This window comes from Schistocerca piceifrons, chromosome 11 (assembly GCF_021461385.2).
Source record: "Schistocerca piceifrons isolate TAMUIC-IGC-003096 chromosome 11, iqSchPice1.1, whole genome shotgun sequence".
Lineage (NCBI taxonomy): Eukaryota > Metazoa > Arthropoda > Insecta > Orthoptera > Acrididae > Schistocerca > Schistocerca piceifrons.
Window position 1 is genome coordinate 132,545,777 of NC_060148.1, and position 19,741 is coordinate 132,565,517.

Sequence of the window (19,741 nt, forward strand, 5' to 3'; positions counted from 1 at the left end):
ACTGTAAATACGAGGGTAATCCCAAAAGTAAGGTCTCCTATTTTTTTATAAGTACATAGACCTATTTATTTCTACAATGGTTAACATCAGTTTACGGCTTGAACATTTAACTATTTTTGACACAATCTCACTTTCTGTCAATGCATTTTTTTAGATCCTGTGGCAGTTTTTGTACGCCCATATCGTACCAGCTTGCCGCCATGCTGTTCGGAAAGTTACGAACCTCTTCTTTCACCTCGTTGTCGGAGCTGAATAGCTTTCCGGCCAAATGTTCTTTTAACCTAGGGAAGAGGCGATAGTCACTGGGCGCCAAGTCAGGACTATAGTGTGGGTGGGTGATTATGTTCCACTGAAAGTGTTTCAGGAGAGCAACGGTTTGCCAAGCTATGTGTGGGCGAGCATTGTCACGGAGAATGGGTACGTCCTTCAACATTCCTCTCGTCCTGTTCTGAATTGCCCGTTTGAGTTTCTTCAGAGTCTCACAGAACCTGTCAGCGTTAGTTGTGGTCCCAGCGATTCAGCTCAAACTACAAGGTGAAAGAAGAGGTTCATAACTTTCTGAACAGCATGGCGGCGAGCTGGTATGACATAAGCATACAAAAACTGCCACAGCGGCTACAAAAATATATTGACAGGAATGGTGATTATGTTGAAAAATAGCTAAATGTAAACCATTGTAGAAATAAACAGGTCTATGTACTTATAAAAAAAAATAGGAGACCTTACTTTTGGGATTACCCTCGGAACGCGTTGCCTTTACCGGTTGCTGTCAAATCACTGACCAATCCCCATCCGGCCGACAGGTCGGACCCCGCGGCCGCACGGCGGGACGGTGCCGCCCTGACGATGCGCATCATCTCGCACACGACGGCGGCTCCCTTCGTGAGGCAGGGCACGACGAGCGTGACGGTGAACGGGGACGAGCGAGTGGTGCCCGTGGTGCGTGCTGTCGAGCTGAAGAAGTCGGCGTTGCAGCAGGTGGACAGGAACGGACAGGTCGGCAGTGGGGAAGACGAGGAGAGGTTTGTCGGCGTCAGCTCGCTCGCCAAGAGGTTCTCCGTCCTCGGCGACAACACCGTCGTGCAGGTGGGTTCTAGATACTCGTAATGTCGAACTACTGTTATCACAGCCACATTTTAAGTTCATTTACCAGGTGTACCTGTATGAAATTAGCGTTATTTTGTGAAAATGAAACACTAATTTTGAATTGAAAAGTAAAAACATTTTATTAAAAATACTGACCATTGCTTTATATACATTTTGACCACCTTTCTGGCAATTTGTGGGCACCACGCCAATAGAAATGTTCGTCTTTTGAAGCAAAACAGACACCCAATTTTCGACTTCTTCGTAAGAATCGAAGTGTTCCTCAGCCGATGTGTTTCCCATTGATGAAAACAAATGGGGGGTGTGGTAGCAGCTCCCAGCCAAGTGTTTTGATTGCATCCTGAACCAGTTTTGCTTTGTGTGCAGGTGCATTCTCGTGTAAAAAAATTACTTTGCCGTGTCTTCTGGCCCATTCTGGTCTTTTTTCGATCAATGCACAGTTCAGATTGATCATTTGTTGTCTGTAGCAATTAGTATTCACAGTTTCACTGGGTTTTAGAAGCTCACGATACACCACACCTTTCTGATCCCACCGAACACGGAGAACTGTCTTCGTGCCGAATCGATCTGGTTTTGCAGTCGATGTTGACGGTTGTCCCGGATTAACCCACGATATTTCCCATTTAGGATTGCTAAAATAAATCCATTTTTCATCGTCAGTAACAATTCGATGCAAAATTTATTTTCTTTCGTGTCTTTGAAGCAAAATTTGACAAATGGTTTTTCAGTTTTCCATCTGTCTTTCATTCGATTCGTGTGGCACCCATTTTCCACACTTTTGGATCTTTCCCATAGCTTTCAAACGGTCAGACATTGTTTGTTGTGCAACATTTAGCATTGGTGCCATTTCCATTCTTCATTTTTTACATCAAAATCATTATTTCTGATCCGTTGAAACCGTCTTTTGCACGTTGCTTCTGATAGAGCACGGTCACCGTATGCCTCGACAAGCATTCGATGCAACTCTGTAGCACTTTTCTTCAAATTGAAACAAAAAAATAATGCGTTCCGCAGATCATTACTTTCTGGTACAAAATTCGACATTGTTTACACTATGAAAATGTATGATATTGTTTGTTCCATGACTTGATGTATACTAAATATCTTTGACAGATGTCATACCGACCAAACAAAAAACAAATTAAGGCTCGTTCACAACAAATGTTACCTATCGACACATTTGTATCTGAACGCTCATTTCGTACCGGTACACCAGGTAAGGTGTAATGGTAACAATTCACCCACTGTCATCAAAAGGCGAACGAACTCACGCCCGTGTCGAGTAGAGGGCCCGAGTCACTAAGTGCGGCATTCGCTCCGCAGAGGCGGAACTCGGGGGTGAGCAGAGTGGCACGGCGACCCGTCTCGGAGCTGGTGACAGCCTCGGACGCGGCGCTGGCGTCCGCATCCGTATCGGCGGACCCCGTCGGCCCGGTTCACCGGACGGGCAGCTTTGCCAGCCTCGTCTCCGCCAGCAGGGCCAGCCAGCTGGGGCGCTCGGACAGCTCGGACGACACCAGGATCGGCTCCTCGGCAGGTGAGCACTACTCTGGGGAGGTGGCTGCCGCTTGCACCTCAAATATGCTCACTATTTTTATATTCTTGAATTCAGCATATTTCGTGACAGTACTCACTTTCCTGTTGAAGTTTATAAGATGATATTTGACTTTTTTGTGTTGGCTTCAGTCGTCTAGTGGAAGTATGATTCCATAATGCCGTTTCGTCGGCTGCAGAAATGTCCCGGTTCGATGCGTTTGCCTCATTTTTGGTGCTTCAAATACCATTTTTCGGAATATTCTTTCTTCTTGATGTTTATATAAAACAGTAGTAGAATAACTAATTTTTCTGGTCACTTGCAAATTATTATAACGGGGACCTGTACATTGTTTCACCGTCGTACACAGAGTATTCACTGCCGACTGACTACGGTCGAGGACGATTCCAGTGTCAAAGACATTTCACACAACACACAAGCTTCCACTTGTAACGAGTCTCTTTAATATTATTCGTCACATCTACTAATCAATATGCTGTCACTCTCGAACAAATAAGCAAATTAGCATAAAATAAGGCAAATTACAATTCACAAAAAATATTCTGACAAAAATATAAGAAAACATTTACAACCTCCCTCATTAGATTTGGTATCGACAAATCCAGTAGAAAATAACCCATCTCCCAGATCCGTAACACACCGGACATTATGGCTGACTTGACTCATTATAGTCCTCATCCTCTCCGACGTAAAAATAAGAGTTACTTTAATGACAGAAATATTACGAAAATGATAGATGCTACACACCATATAGTGGAAATGTTGAGCCACAGGGAGGCACAAAAAAGACTGCTAAACAAGTAAACTTCAACCAAACAGCCTTCGGAATTAGACACCCCCTCCCACACACCCACCCACCCACACACCCACCCACCCACACACCCACCCACACACACACACACACACACACACCCACACACACACACACACACACACACACACACACACACACACACACACACACACACACACACACACACACCCACACACACCCACACACACACACACACACACACACACACACAGTGGTCAAATGTGTGCGAGTCACGAACGCACGCGCACGTGTGTTAGAGAAAGAGAGAGAGAGAGAGAGAGAGAGAGAGAGAGAGAGAGAGAGAGAGGAGAGGGAGAGGGGGCGGGAGGTTGCAATTCAGAAGGCTGCTTTGCTGAAGTTTACTTGTTTAGCAGTCTTTTTTTGTGCCTCCCTGTGGCTCAACATTTCCACTATATGATGTGTAGCAATCTATCCTTTTCATGATGTTGCCATTACTCCATCCTGTTTTTTCCATTGTTTAAATTAATCACATTTTCTTTCTACGTTTTGATTGTACATCATCTTGAATGTACTGCTATGTTGACCATTATTGTCATTGTTCCTTTCTGAATAACTTGTTTCAGTGTAATAATAGTTTTTCAAGGAAGGTAGGAAAAAGTAAATAAAAAAAATGGAAAATATAAACACAAATACCAATGCCGGAAGACAGTGCGGACAGATCTGCATTCTGCCGCCTCTATACCTGTCCGTTTTTCCCCCTAAGGTAAGTCTTTCCGCTCCCAGGATTGGAATGACTCCTTACCCTCTCCCTTAAAACCCACATCCTTTCGTCTTTCCCTCTCCTTCCTTCTTTCCTGATGAAGCAACCGTTGTTTGCGAAAGATTGAATTTTGTGTGTGTTTGTTTGTGTTTGTTAGTGTCTCTATCAACATACCAATGCTTTTGTTTGGTAAGTTACATCATCTTTGTTTTTAGATATATTTTCCCAACGTGGTATATATTGCACAAACACCCTGTTCCTTCAAACAACCTATACTATATGCGAATATTGATGGCATTTGATTTTATCGTCGGTGAAATTTCATCTGCAGTGTGTGGATATAATGAAAATTGCTAAATTCTAGCACCCAGAACGCTCTCCGTGACGTAGAACTTTACACACGTGCATAACAGTGCACGTCCCAGCTTCAGATTCACTGTACCTGCACAGTGACAGAAATTTTGAACTTTGTCCTACATTCTCTATAATTCCTGTAGGTATATTACTTTGCACTAAAGTTACAGCCATTTGTAACTGCTATGTTTATTTTCAGCTGTCTCACATTTAGTTTTTCAGCAGATCGGTCACTCGGCTCGTTACAGGTCTGGTGTCACAAAATGGCCTCGTGAGTCCTACGGCGAAGCAGGCACCGGTGACTGTGTCCGCCGCACCCAAGGGCTTCCCTCTGCCTGTCGTCAAGGGCTTCCGGGTGCCCGGGGCCGGAGCGCCGGAACCCAGAAAGGGCATCACGCTCGTCGCTAAGCCCAAGGTGGGCGCGGGGGCGGCCCCTTCTGCGTCCGCACCCGCGCCGGCGCAGAACCCGCACGAACAGCTGATGGCCGCCATCAGGGGTTTTGGCGGCACTGGAAACCTCGGGAAGCAGACCCAGGTACACGGCACATCAGTTATCTGTACTATTTGTAACCTCCCTCTCGTGCTGTGAGTGAGTGTAATGATTGACATTTTGCTTTGAAGGCTTCACAAATATCTGTATCAACTGCATTATTAGTCCGTTCTTTCACTTCAGGATGAAATCGGAGGTGACAGTGTTACAGGTAACCGGGTTGCAGTGGAAAAGGATGGCAGGACCAATTGAGAAGGGATGATGTTAACACTTCAAACATTTACTTTACAATTACAAAGTCACACCATACTTCGTCACTGATAACCTAACACCAATACTCGGTACAATTATCCAATACAGCATAACCACTTCTGGTGAAATTGTTTCCCTAAGGACAGCAGTATTTAAAAAACCATATTACTGATAGTAAAAATAAAAGATCTTGCATCTTAAAATTTGAATGTTTGGTGCAAGGCTTTCACATATTGTTCATTCTTAGAAATTTCGGTTACCTTAATCTGATGTGAACCTGTAATCGACACCCTCCACCCGTGGGTCTCGCATCTCTTCTGTGAGTACGGGCCTGGCCAACACGGAGCCCCGAGCCTTGCAGTGTTTCTTCCCTTTCTGTGCTGCAAGTTGATCTTTCTGCTGTTCTTTTTTCTCTCTCTAACTTTCCAGTGGATAGTCTTCCCGGTGCCGATGGTGCTCGGATCTGGTTTGTGTTTTGTACACTCATTTTCTTACTTTCCAGCCTTGTACAACTTTTCAATATTAACTGTATGGTAGTCTTGTGTTTGACTTGCTACTTTTCTAAATTTCTACAGAAATGTAGATAGTGTAGGGAGTGTCACACAGTCTGGCCTATTTTCCACGTTTGTTCCTTTATCTCTTTGCACCCTTCTTTCTTGCAACGGTACTACAGCAAAATCCAGTGTGGTGACCATTGGTGGGGGGGGGCTGAGGACTGTCGTCAAGTAATTGGTAGCCTCCTGACAACGCAGGGGTACCAAAGCTGGAAACTCCCCATTCGAGCCGAGGAGTATGTGCCCGTCGTGGCTGGGGTACGGGGCCTCTGGGCAGCGATTTACTGGCCAGGTAAGCGTTGCCATAGCTGGGTAGCATCTGTGGGGCCCTTTGGAGTGGGTGGTACTGTGACAGAAGATATGCTGGTGAAGTCAGTTAAGTTTTCTTTTGCTGGTGGCTGAGCAGCCCCAGCAGTCTTTTTCTGGAGCTAAGACATATTAAAATGTAGAGAGGTATGACCCCCAAATGCTCTTTTTCCTGGCTGTGCAAATGGAGGAGTGTAGGGCTCATAGAGAAGGCGAGAAATATTCCCCCCAATACTTGGGTTGTTCTCAGATAGACGAGGATTCATCTACTTCTACATCTACATTTATACTCCGCAAGCCACCCGATGGTGTGTGGCGGAGGGCACTTTATGTGCCACTGTCATTACCTCCCTTTCCTGTTCCAGTTGTGTACTGTTCGTGGGAAGAACGACTGCCGGAAAGCCTCCTTGCGCGTTTGAATCTCTAATTTTACATTCGTGATCTCCTCGGGAGGTATAAGTAGGGGGAAGCAACATATTCGATACCTCATCCAGAAACGCACCCTCTCGAAACCTGGACAGCAAGCTACACTGCGATGCAGAGCGCCTCTGTTGCAGAGTCTGCGACTCGAGTTTGCTAAACATCTCCGTAACGCTATCACTCTTATCAAATAACTCTGTGACGAAACGCGCCGCTCTTCTTTGGATCTTCTCTATCTAGTCTGTCAACCTGACCTGGTACGGATGCCACACTGATGAGCAATACTCAAGTAGAGGTCGAACGAGTGTTTTGTAAGCCACCTCCTTTGTTGATGGACTAAATTTTCTTAGGAATCACCCAATGAATCTCAACCTGGCACCTGCCTTACCAACAATTAATTTTATATGATCATTCCTCTTCAAATCGTTCCGTACGCATACTTCCAGATATTTACAGATGTAACTGCTACCAGTGTTTGTTCCACCATCATATAATCATACAATAAAGGATCCTTCTTTCTATGTATTCGCAATACATTACATTTGTGTATGATAAGGGTCAGTTGCCACTCCCTGCACCAAGTGCCTATCCGCTGCAGATCTTCCCGCATTTCGCTGCAATTTCCAAATGCTGCAACTTCTCTGTATACTATAGCATCATTCGCGAAAAGCTGCACGGAACTTCCTTTTCGACTAGAGAGCCTTTGTTCTCAATTGAACATCTTGAGGGCAAGTTTGGGGAAGTGGCAGCAATTTCAAAAATTAAAATGGCTCTGTTCAACATAAAATGGCCTTTCATGCTCAGTCACAGGTACTGCTCGCCAGTATAACGCCCCGTAAAAGTCATATTCCACTGAGGTATCCTTTTACAGGCATGTCCAGTGGGGACCGAAAGACAACAGTGTGTAGTGGATGCCAGAGTCTTCATCTCAGCCTGTGAAGGTGACTCGTTACCAGAGATGGTCGAGGCGACGGTGTTTCGTCGTGATGTCGAGCTGTATGTTCCTCCTCCTGTGCAGTGCTACAAATACGTTGAGATTTGGACACTGTCTGTGGCAATTGTGGCTGCCAGTTGCACAGGAATGTTCCTTGTGCCCATCCTTCCACCTGTATCAGCTGTGGAGAGCACCATGCCCTTCTTTACCAGAATGACCATTTTCAGACGAGAAAAGAAAATCTGAGAATACGAGACTCACCTGCCCTCACGTATCTAGAGGCCGAGAAGACATACAATCGCCTACTTTCTACACGTACGGCAGTGACGTACGCTACTACTGTGACTACATTGTACTCTTTAGTTACTGTACTGTGGCCCTCCGTGTCTGCTACGTGGAGCCCCTGAGACCGCCAGACTGCACCCGCTGCCCTGGTGGTCGGTGCCCTATCCAAACTGCTTCCCGCACACCCTCTTCTGGCGGCATCGATATCCCGTCTGCTGGGTATCTCGGTGTCTGACCCCCGGCTGGAGAAGCTATACCCAACTGCGGCATCCCGTACCGAGAAGGTATCGTCCCTCTGTATACTCCTTTCCGGGGAATCTGTTGACCTGCAACTGGATGCCACTCACTGACTGAAGTAGCCACAGGCTGCAGGTTCATGTTCCTCCTCTGTCCCAGAATCGGTGGCAGATGAGCCTTCACAAATCTGTGATTCATCCAAGGACAAGAATGAAAAGACTTAGTCCTCCAAAAACAGGGAGATTCCACTGCCCCCGTGCCGCCAGACCACACGTGTTCCACCTCAGTATCTGAGGCAGCATTCTTGGTGGCCCCTGTGGGCTCGGATCCTCCCCCAAGCGTACTGTTTTGAAACACATATGTATTGATGGTGTATCTTCACAACCAGTGGCAGCAGGCAGCACTGAGGCATGACGTGCCTCCTTGGTCTCTTCACGTCCCTACTGGGTACTGATATTCTGATCCTCCAGTGGAATTGTAGTGGTTTTTTCTGTCACTTGGCTGAGCTGTGACACCTTTTGTGTGTGTCCCACCACTGAAAGCGGGTAAACGGACCCTCAGGATGAACATCTATTGCCCAATTAGTCTCACTAATGTTCCCCGCAAGTTGCTCGAACGTGCGGTGAGCCGACAGCTGTGTCGGTACCTCGAGTTTCGGGCTCTCTCGGCTCCGTCTCAGTGCGGTTGTAATGCTGACAGTTTGGTCAGCCAGGAGTCTGCTATTCGGTCAGCTTTTGCCCGGCATCGACATCTTAGAGCTGTCTTTTTTGATTCGTGTAGGGCTTAAGACACCGTTTGACACCACCACATTCTCACCACCCTCCACGAGTGGGGCCTTCGGTGCCATCTCCCAATTTTTGTCCGAACCTTCTTCTCTCGCGGTACTTTCTGGGTTCGAGTTGGTGCTTCCCACAGTATTCCCTGTGTACTAGTGAATGGGGTCTCACGAGGATCTGCATCGAATGTTCCCCTTTTCCGAGTGGCTACCGATGCTCTTATCTGCAGCTGTGAGGCTACAGTGTCACCTTCCTCGCATGCTGATGACTTTTGCACCTACTGTTGCTCCTTAACTGTGGATGTCGCATAATGCCGACTGCAGGGTGCTGTACAAAATGCACAGTCCTGGGCTCTCACGCACACCTTCCTGCGTTCTGCCACAGAGACACGTGTCGTGCACTTCTGTCACCGTTGTTCTGTCCTTCCCCGGCCACAACTCTACCTAGAGGTACCCGGTTTACGTGGCTTTCTCATCTTTGTCAACTTAAACAGATGTGCGGGTCGCACCTTCGTACTCTTTGCCGTCTCGTGTGTCAGTAACATCAGCTGGGATACAGACCGCTCTACACTTTTGCAACCCTACCTAGGTTGGATCGTGTCGTGCCTCGAATACGGTGCCTGATGTAAGTCTCGGCACCGCCTTTTGCGGATGCTGTATCAGATACACCGTTGTGGGGTCCAACTTGTGACAGGTGCCTTTTGGATCGGCCTTCTGAAGGGCCTACTCGTAGAGGCAGGCATCCCTGCCCTACAGATAGGGCATTGACAACTGCTGCTCATTTGTGCAATACACATTAGTTGCTCCCCTGAGCATCTGAAGTACCACGTACTTTTCCCCATTTAGGGGGATCCACCTCACACGACAGGTCTGGAATCGCGATCTCTGTTCGAATAGTATGTATTCCGAACTCCATCTTTCTCCAGTGTCACCACTTGTCAGCGAGAGTTGTGTGTGTACCTGAGGAGTATACTCCGTACTCGGATCTACCTCGACGTCTCCTTCGGACTGAACGACTGGACAGGCCGTACGGTCCTTCAGCACCTGTGCCTGGATGTCACAGGCGCATTTCCAGGCTCGGAACGGTAGACACTGACGGCTCTACTGTCGACAGACGAACTGGTTTGGCCTACAAATTTGCGAGATACTCTCCCTGTCGAACATATACAGTGGACTAGCCCTCGGCCGTGTCCATTCTCGCACTTAATCGGCAGTGACTCCTCGAGTAGTCTTCGGGCTGTCGAGCAGCGATAGCCTGCGGCCGTTGCTTGAGACTGTCTGGGATCTCCCGTATGACCGCAGGCTGTGTGTGGAGCCCCGGTCACATCGGGATCTCAGGTAACAAACGTGCCGACCGGTAGGCCGAGTTGGCTGCCTAGATGTCAACTTTGGAGACGGAGGCCAGAATCGGACTTCCGGCCAACCGTACGCCGACAGCTGTCGGAGGCTCGGAATGTGGATCGGTATGCCTCTGTTCCTCCGAATGCTAAAGGACACCACAACTGTGTGGCAGCCTTCCCACCGTGCTTCTCGCAGGGAATCTACTGTCTCTTTTGGCTTCACACTGGCCACACTCGGCTGACTCCGTGACCGCGTCCTCAGATGAGATCGTCTGCCCCACTGCCGGTGAGGTGCCCGTCTCGCAGTGGCCTACATCGTACTAGATTGCTCCGATTTGACCACCTCACAGCAAAACCTTAAACTTGCTTACATGTTACCTCCGGTGGTAGTAGGCGACACTGAACTGGCAGATTTGGTTTTGTGTTTTGTCTGTGAGGCCGTTCTAGGGATCGGACTGGTGCCCCGTCATCCTATTTTAGTTTTCTTGTGGCAATAGAGGGTGTCAGAGCACTGGTCGGAAGCGGAAGGCGCGTCTCCAGTTCTGTAACGTGTCCCGAGGGACTCCAGCTTGCTTTTTAGGCGTGTAAACTCTCCCACATTCACCAATTTACCCTTCTCTCACTTCAGTCTCTCAGATTTCTCAGTTCTCAAATACAATCGAGACCATTGGGGTTTGTCTTTTGTGTCCTCCTTCTCTGGGAACTATTTCCAGTTTGACACACAATGGATTGAGGGATTGATGACCTCTTAGTGTGGTCCCTTTAACTCCATCTGTCAAAATCTATCCATGTGTCCATCCTCCCATCAACTGCCTCCTTTCCTGACTTACTCACAAGGCAGAATGAACATTACCAAATTGATTACTAAGTGTACGAGAATACACGATAGAATGTGCAACTGAATATACAAATTTGGCTTAGGACTTTACAAGACACGACAGTGAGGAGATGATTTCAACGTTCGTACTAAAATTAGTTTTGATACCATCAGAGAGGGTCTCGACGATCGGTCTGTCACCCATCTTGACCGACAGTGTACTTCTTCCGTCTGTCTCAGTTCACGTAAATATCAGACAGTGTCAGCTCTTACACCTGGCACAGTTTAGTTTCAGAGACCGGCAATAAGTTTTTAGAAGACAAATAGCTCGAACAGTACCACTCAGCAGCACAGTCCTCGCGTGGCCTCTGTCAATGTAATTAGTGAACGAGGAGGCGACTGACACCGTGATGACCCTCTCCTCGTGAATTTCTTTAACACAACTTACTCGAGCAACCGTTTAGTCTCTTAAGTCGGAGGCTTCACAAACCGCAGAAGACTAGGCTTTAACCACAAGGACGAGCAGTACGATACCGACACACTGTACGTTAATGTTTGACAGAGGTGATGAGCCTACTCTATTGGCAAATGTCAGTGCCTTTTGCAAACTTCCCGTTAGCTGTACAGCTGCATTTTTTTAACGCTGCACATATCTGGCCATTTGAGACACGTTACGTGCACTGCTGTTTCCTTCGAGTCACCGTACTTCTTACTTTCTGCGTACACGAAGTTAACTACTCTTGTCAGTATAGCTCGCATCGAGTAAACACCTGCACAGTCGTTCGACTCCCCACTTCCCAGACGAGTGCGGGTTCACGGAGTGAGACGGTGCAGTGGTTAGCACACTGACTCGACTGTTCGAACCCACATCTGGCCATCCCGATTTAGGTTAGCCGTGATTTCCCAAAATTGCTTCGGGCAACTGTCGGAATGGTTCCTTCGAAAGTGCACGGCCGACTCCCTTCTCCACCCGTCCATAATCTGATGGAAGCGATGACCTCACTGTTTGATCCACTCTTCCCTAAATCGACCGACCGACCCACCCCGGGGTTCCTTCTGTCTGCGTGCACCTGTCGTCTCTCTCGACGACTTCCGATCTTCCTCCTTCGGAGCCCGCCTGTTCCGTAGATAAACCCCTTTCCTCCTCGGAGGAGTTCCACATATGTAGGCAGAGCCGGGTTGGCTAGCGCCGACTAAATCGTCGTGCCGTACGTAGCGCGAGAGGAACCTGGGCTCGTGTGGAAGGTGAAGAGCTGAGCGAGTCCACAGGTGTTTACTCGATGGCTGCTATGCTGACAACAGCGGCTAGCATTGTGCGTGGAGGTAGTAAGAGTGAGTCAAAGAAGACAATATAAATGTAAACGTAGTCCGTAGCAGGCTGTAATGTAAAAATCGCATTTTTATTTTTTTATTAAACATCTGGAGGTTGTGGATCCCCACAAATACAAAATTTAAAAGAAGACAATGATGCAGGTAATACGTCTCGTGGGGCCAAATACGTGGTGTTAAATGCAGCTGATGGGCTAATGGGAAGTTTGCAAAAGGGACTGTCATTCGCCAATATTGCAGGCTCTTCATCCCGGTCAGATATTAATTTAAAGTGTGTCAGTATCACACTGATCGTCCTTGTTGTTGAAGCCTTGTACTCTGTGGTCTGTGAAGCCTTTGACTGAGTATTGTTTGTACTTAACCTGCTGTCATCAGTTTTTCTGTCATCAATCAATATCGCAAATAGTGCAGTAGTCTAGTTGACGATTTCTGGTCAGGGAGAATTCTGTGGTTTATTTTTGGTGCAAATACATTCATAAGTAAAGTAATTTCTTGTGACTATATTTTAGTTACATTTTTTTTAAATTTCAGTTTTTCTGTCGTCAGTCAATATCGCAAATAGTGCAGTAGTCTAGTTGACGATTTCTGGTCAGGGAGAATTCTGTGGTTTATTTTTGGTACAAATACATTCATAAGTAATGTAATTTCTTGTGACAATATTTTAGTTACATTTCTTTAAAATTTCTATTCTGTTTTCATCATATCAACATAATACACATTAATAGGGTGCTTCCAGATGTTTTGCCGAGTTGTCGTTACCATTTTATACGCAATATTTTGACTTTCCGATGTTTTTCTGAGTTGTCGTTTCCATTTTGTGTGCAATATTTTGACAACTGACTTGGCTGATCAGTTATTCCAGGCAGCGAGGACACCTAACGACAAAACTTAAAACGCCAGAAGAAAGGTGACACGGTTGTCAGAATATTGCATGTGGAATGGAAACGACAATCTTTCAGAAGCACAGATTTAATCTCTCGGAGGCATTCTGAGAGTTCACATAAAACATTAATAAAAACTGCCATACTGGAACTGTCACAAAAAAGAGCTTCAAATAAATTGACACGGCTGGAGGCTCGAAAAAGTTTCAGTAGTTTATTTTGCTGTGAGACCGTGCATTCCTACAGCACCTATACATATTTTATGATTTTAATTCCTTTTGTTGTCATTAGAAATGGATAGTTTATTTCATTTTTTGTGATCTTCATTTTTTAGAATGTTGCCGAGTGCGAGAGTTGAGCAGTCCGCCGCTGCAGCTTCCTCGGAGATATGTGACAGAACAGCGTGGGAACTTACTGCATTGCAGAGGCCTCCCTCTGTGTTAAGAGGACGATCGTGCAAGTGAGAGACGTCAGATGCTGAAATACCGAATGCAGTAGACAGAGATGACAGTGCTGCGCCCAAAAGCCTAGGTGTCAGTCGAGCCTGATGCCTCCTGTGCTGGGACAAACACAGAGACCCGGAGGTTGTGCCATTGAGAGCAGAAAATGCACTGTACAACATTAGTCTGTCAGTTCCGACAATCGGAAGAGTGTTCGGTATTGGGTGTATCGAACTGCATGGTGGTGATACGTTTGTGGGTGTGTTTAGGCTGCTGTGTGATATACGTGCAGTATCTTTGTTGTGTGTATGTATGTATTTTTTTTCCTTTTTTTGTGGAACTCTTTAGTTTTCAAGGCTGGAAGAGAGACTGAATGTGTTAAGAAATCTGGCAGCTTTCAAATGTGACGAATTTTGCCCTCATTCTTTGTAAAAGAAGCTGGAGCAGTGTAAAAGTTTCTGTCGTTTTTCTCAAGTGACAAAATCTTCAGGACACGTAAGGGATTTTGATAGAGCATTTTCTGTTGTTCTGAAAGAGATTTTCAGTAGTGGGACACATTTGTTGTTTGGAGAAATCGGGAATTACGGTGACGACAGTGTGCCCACCTTTCCTCGACCGTTCAGAATTATTAGCACGTTTGTCGAGGAAGGACAACTTCGTAGGCTGTACTGTGCTGTGGAGTGCTTTGTGTGCTCAGTAAACGAAAACTCGAGGGCATTTTTACGTGGAACGGATGAAGTGAATACCGTGAAAGGAATAAGGGTGCATAAGGCACTCCGTAGTTTCCCTCGTGTCGGAAATGTGCCTTTATTGCATTCGTTCCGCTCGTCAGTTGATCGTTAGGGGTGCACCGTACTACAGTGTTTGGTTGCTAGCAAAAGGGGAAGCCTCGTCTTCGAACAGCTTATTTAATTTCTGGTACAGTCACCCATTCCACTTAATCTGCTTTGTTTTAGTAATGTGGGACCAATTACTATTAATATTTTTGTTTTAGGAATGATAACAGTGAGTGTTGTAAATGGCAGTGATATCTAAAAATGAAGACTGCATTTCACAAAATGGCATCACTGTGTTCATAGACACAAAAGTATTCTTTCGTGTTTGTGTGTGTTTTATTGGAGTCGTAGAAGGTGAAATAATTTCAAGATGATACACACACAGTTAACAGAAAAGAGAGGGGAACCCATCAGTTTTTTCTTCTCGGGTGAAGCAGTGGGCGTAAAATAATTTGTTGCAGTTCTAGGACGAGAAAGCAGATATTATTTTTGCCTCGTGTGTGTGTCACTTATATTTTTGATATGTTATGTAAAGGACATTTGTATTGAAAATGCTGGGATTTAAAAAAACCAACTTGGAGATGCTAAACGTTTTTCTACTTAAAGCAGGGAGGACTAGAAAATTCCCTTATTGTTCTTTTGAAGGAGATACCTGTCACTTGTTATATGGATGTTTCATGCTCTAAACAGTCATTACTTTTTAAAGAAAAACGTAAATATATAATCAAATCAAAATATGTTGTATTGGAAAGAAAGGGTCATTTATGTAACAATGGGATTACTTTTCATTGTATTCTGATGATTTCTGTATTCATGTATGCTATCATGTTTGGGTTTTTTGTTGTTAAAGTGTGTAATCAATGCTAATGGAGAAAATTACATATTTATTCCATGGGGTTTGTTTATGATATTATTATCCACATTACGTATTAATGTTTGTTATTAATCAGGGGCATTTTATGAGTGTGGAAGTGGCTTTTGTTATTTATGTCTAAAATTAATTGTATGTTCTTTGTCTTTAATGGAAAAGAAGGGAGAGCACTGAAGTGGTACAGGTGCAGCATTGAAGCTGTGCAGACGTGCTAATTCTCTCAAGTTTTAAACGATTTCGGATCTTCATAGAAAACAATGTTGAAGAGCACTTTTAGCTCTTTATTGAAACAAATTGTTTTACATTTGGAACTAAATGTACTCTGTAAACAATAGGATGGTGTGTTTCCCGGAAGCACTCACCTGATCAAAAATGGTCGGTGCCTTCAGTTTACTGTTCAGTCCGTGGCCTCTTATGGTGGCCATTTCTTTCCCCCTTTTGCTCCAGAGCCAGTCGGCGCAAGTCTTGTGCTAGTCATATATAATTTTCTCTTGTGACGAGATGCACATGTTACGGTCATGCAATTTTCCTCTTGGTGTCATGTGGGGCATTTCCTCTTCACGTTTCTGTCAACGCTGTACAAAAAAAAAATTCAAAGGAATATTTACACTTTGTCATGTATATTTAACTTCCTATATTTATTGGTAATCTGGTGTGTCAGTTTATAGCTGAATGTTCTGGCACATAGTTCTGAAAGAGTTAATGTTTTTTAGCTTATTCTTTCTTCTCGTTGTCTATTCCCCTTCTCCAGTGACCTTCTGTTTCACCATCTCCCACCCACATGTGTGTGGAACTAGATTTTTTTTATATACACATATGTTAGCTCACTTGAGCAGTGATTACCCAATGGGGATGTTGTGATGTGGCTAAAGTTTTGTTGAGATGCTCTGAAACTGTCTGTACCTTGCTAGATCGTTCTTAAGTTACTCATCTTCTTGTTCCTTTGCTGATTCTGTAAGCTGTGTCATCTCGTCACAGCCCTGTGTAACATGTTGAACTTTTTTGTTTTCATTCTTTGTTGTAAATAACATGCATATACATTACAAATTATCAGACTGTTTCTATGATTATAATTATGTATCATTATTGTAATTAATTCATTATGTATGTATCATCACTGAAGTGTCAAATGTTTTTGTTGTGGTAAAATAAATAGAAAATTATATTAATAATAGAGACTTGTTTATATGAAACCTTTGTAACTGTCTGCTATAACCTGTCTTACCCTCTTTGTTTCTTGCTGGTGGATTAAACCAGTCTGCAATTGTCTCGTGGTCTTACTGTCAACTCCCGTATTTAAAAACGGAACTTGGCTACAATAGTTTAATATTTTCTCACTAAGAGAAGTTAATTATTTTCTGCTTATTGGAATTTGTCTTTTTTTCCATTAGCAGTCATTGTTCTCAATGGTTCATATGCATAGGAAATATTTCCTTGGTGTGTGTGGTCTTTTGGTTCTGCATTCTTTTAACATTGCTCTTACAAGTGAAACATCTCAGCCTTTTTTTTATGCTTAAAATTTGTATTCCTCTTGTGATTCAACAACAATTCTGCCATGGAAATGTTACCACTTTTGCACAGTTTTACGTTATACACAGAAATACCTCTACCTTGCATAGAGTCGAGAATGGACAATGATAAGGACTCACAACTGACATTTGAGTTGTTCAGTGATTGACAATGCTTCTCACTCATTTTCTTACCTTTCCTTCATTTGTAATTACCACATAAGTTTTCCCCATGTAAATAATTTGTTTTGCACACACAAAATTTTAATATAAATATCATTAAATGTGTACAGCATTGAATTCTGTAGCATACAAACCACCATTATGAGTAATTTATGAAAATATTTGAACTTCAATGGTTTCATATTTCAGACAATTGAAGAGATCAGCAGATGATACTGTTAATCTGCTAGAGTGAATTTTGAGTTATTTGATGCTCTATGCCTGGTTAAATTCGAAGACAAGAACATAAGTGCAGTATGACAAATGGTTTCCACAGAAGACACTTTTTCCTATTGGTACATGAGGGATTACTTGTTACCACTATGTAGTGCAATTGAAATGTACTATCAGACTATTTTTTATTAAATTTCTTCCACAGATCTCTACACTAAAAGGTTATCACTGCTTCAGATGTAGATGAAATTAAGAGTAACAGCTATACACTTACCAGTTTTTACAAAATTATTCTGTTTTTAAATTTCAGTTAGCATAATAATTACATATAAGATACAGATCACATTTGGTAAAAAGAAGCACAATTTTTATCACATTAATTTTCAAGTGGTTCTAATATTTCAGGAAACGTTAATGTTTCAGTTGTGTACATATAAGAACGTTGAGACACACCATATTATCTGTATGTTTCAAATGACTTTACGGGTTTTGGTGAACTTTCATACAATGAGATCAGTTAAAACGACAACTTGGCTATAACGTCGTGATTTCTGTGGTAAGGCTATGTTCCTTGTAAGGAACACACTTCTCACTCTTGCTTAATACAACAAATGTACATGTGTGTATGCAGTTTTAGCTGGGCGTGCTGAAAACTGTTGATGTGCACTGTATCGCATAACTTTTTGAAAATGCTGTTAATTCATTCAATGTTATTCCTACTGTATGAAATGGTTTTGAAAATACTCTTTTATGTTTGTTAAAAGCCATGGCTAAATTTTCTCAGGACGCTATCACCAGAAATATCATACATATCCCATCATGAAGACATCTGTCTTACTCACGATGGATTAAAAATCTTTCTTTAATATTGCGCGATAATCCATTAAACACAATGATTAATTTTTTTTTTTCTGTGAGGCTTGATGCTCCAGGATAGCTGTCTATGTGCAATGACAGTGTAAGCATTTCTATAAATTCCAGTTAATAAAAAACTGTACCTTTGGCCTGATATGAAATGGAAAATATTAAAAGACACCATTTTCCATTTATTGAGATTATTCTTTTTAACACTTTTAGCATGAAATGACTATTAAAAGAGCTTATATCATTTTTATCATTAATAGCGTCACTACAATAATGAGCCTACACAAAAATGTCCAGGGCAACATTTAATTATTATATAACTAAATCATATTCAGGAAAGGTACTCACTACTGACAAAAACACATTTTATAACCAGTAGTTTCATATATGTATATATAAAACAAATTAATATTGCTACATATAATTGTATGAATTACAGACCGTGAACATTAAGCATCTGTCAGCTAGAACGTCAGAATCGAGAAGACAGTGAAACAAAAAATGCTCATTCTTTTTATACAAAATGGACAAATATCATAATTATTTCGATTCTGAAAGCGCAGATCAAGCTTCTTTATTGTTGCATATTGACATATTTATACTCATCTTTTACCGGAGGCTATGCTATATAAGCCCCCTGGAATGCCATTTGCATAGTTGCATACAGTGTTGCAAATGGCATTCCACGATAGCATATTTCCGTTGATAATGTCTGTGTCCAAACGGGTGATGATAGACATATTTGATCTAATCATGGTATTAATATATTTTAAGTTTGTCTGCATCCAAACAGGTGACAACAGATAATTATATTAATAAGTTTGAAGTATGCCTGCATCTGAACAGGTGACCGCAGACACATGTGATTTCAATAATTAGAATAATACAGTTACTTCCTTGTAGTTCTTGCACATGGATGAATTTTACTCTAAAGTTGAGTGCAGTCTTTTTTACTATATTTCCTTTTAATGATTTGTTTTATGCTCTCCCATTTGGGTAAAAGTCACTGGGAAATGTAGGGAAAATCGGGGCAGAGCTATAAAGATTGTACTTTTATTCAACATTTAAATACATAAATTGTTGTTGTTGTGGTCTTCAGTCCTGAGACTGGTTTGATGCAGCTCTCCATGCTACTCTATCCTGTGCAAGCTTTTTCATCTCCCAGTACCTACTGCAACCTACATCCTTCTGAATCTGCTTAGTGTACTCATCTCTTGGTCTCCCTCTACGATTTTTACCCTCCACGCTGCCCTCCAATACTAAATTGGTGATCCCTTGATGCCTCAGAACATGTCCTACCAACCGATCCCTTCTTCTGGTCAAGTTGTGCCACAAACTTCTCTTCTCCCCAATCCTATTCAATACTTCCTCATTAGTTATGTGATCTACCCATCTAATCTTCAGCATTCTTCTGTAGCACCACATTTCGAAAGCTTCTATTCTCTTCTTGTCCAAACTATTTATCGTCCATGTTTCACTTCCATACATGGCTACACTCCATACAAATACTTTCAGAAATGACTTCCTGACACTTAAATCTATACTGGATGTTAACAAATTTCTCTTCTTCAGAAACGCTTTCCTTGCCATTGCCAGCCTACATTTTATATCCTCTCTACTTCGACCATCATCAGTTATTTTGCTCCCCAAATAGCAAAACTCCTTTACTACTTTAAGTGCCTCATTTCCTAATCTAATTCCCTCAGCATCACCCG

General features: G+C 43.3%; 1 protein-coding gene across 1 annotated transcript in view; it reads left to right on the plus strand.

Moving 5' to 3' along the window:
* LOC124719797 overlaps positions 1 to 16,430 on the plus strand; it is a 393,830-nt gene extending 377,400 nt beyond the window's left edge. Inside the window, exons 22-25 of the mRNA XM_047244992.1 lie at positions 804 to 1,086; positions 2,431 to 2,644; positions 4,800 to 5,086; positions 13,506 to 16,430. Coding sequence (XP_047100948.1) covers positions 804 to 1,086; positions 2,431 to 2,644; positions 4,800 to 5,086; positions 13,506 to 13,529 — 808 coding nt within the window. The 3' untranslated portion in view covers positions 13,530 to 16,430. The remainder of the gene's footprint in view (positions 1 to 803; positions 1,087 to 2,430; positions 2,645 to 4,799; positions 5,087 to 13,505) is intronic.
* Positions 16,431 to 19,741: the final 3,311 nt, after the last annotated feature.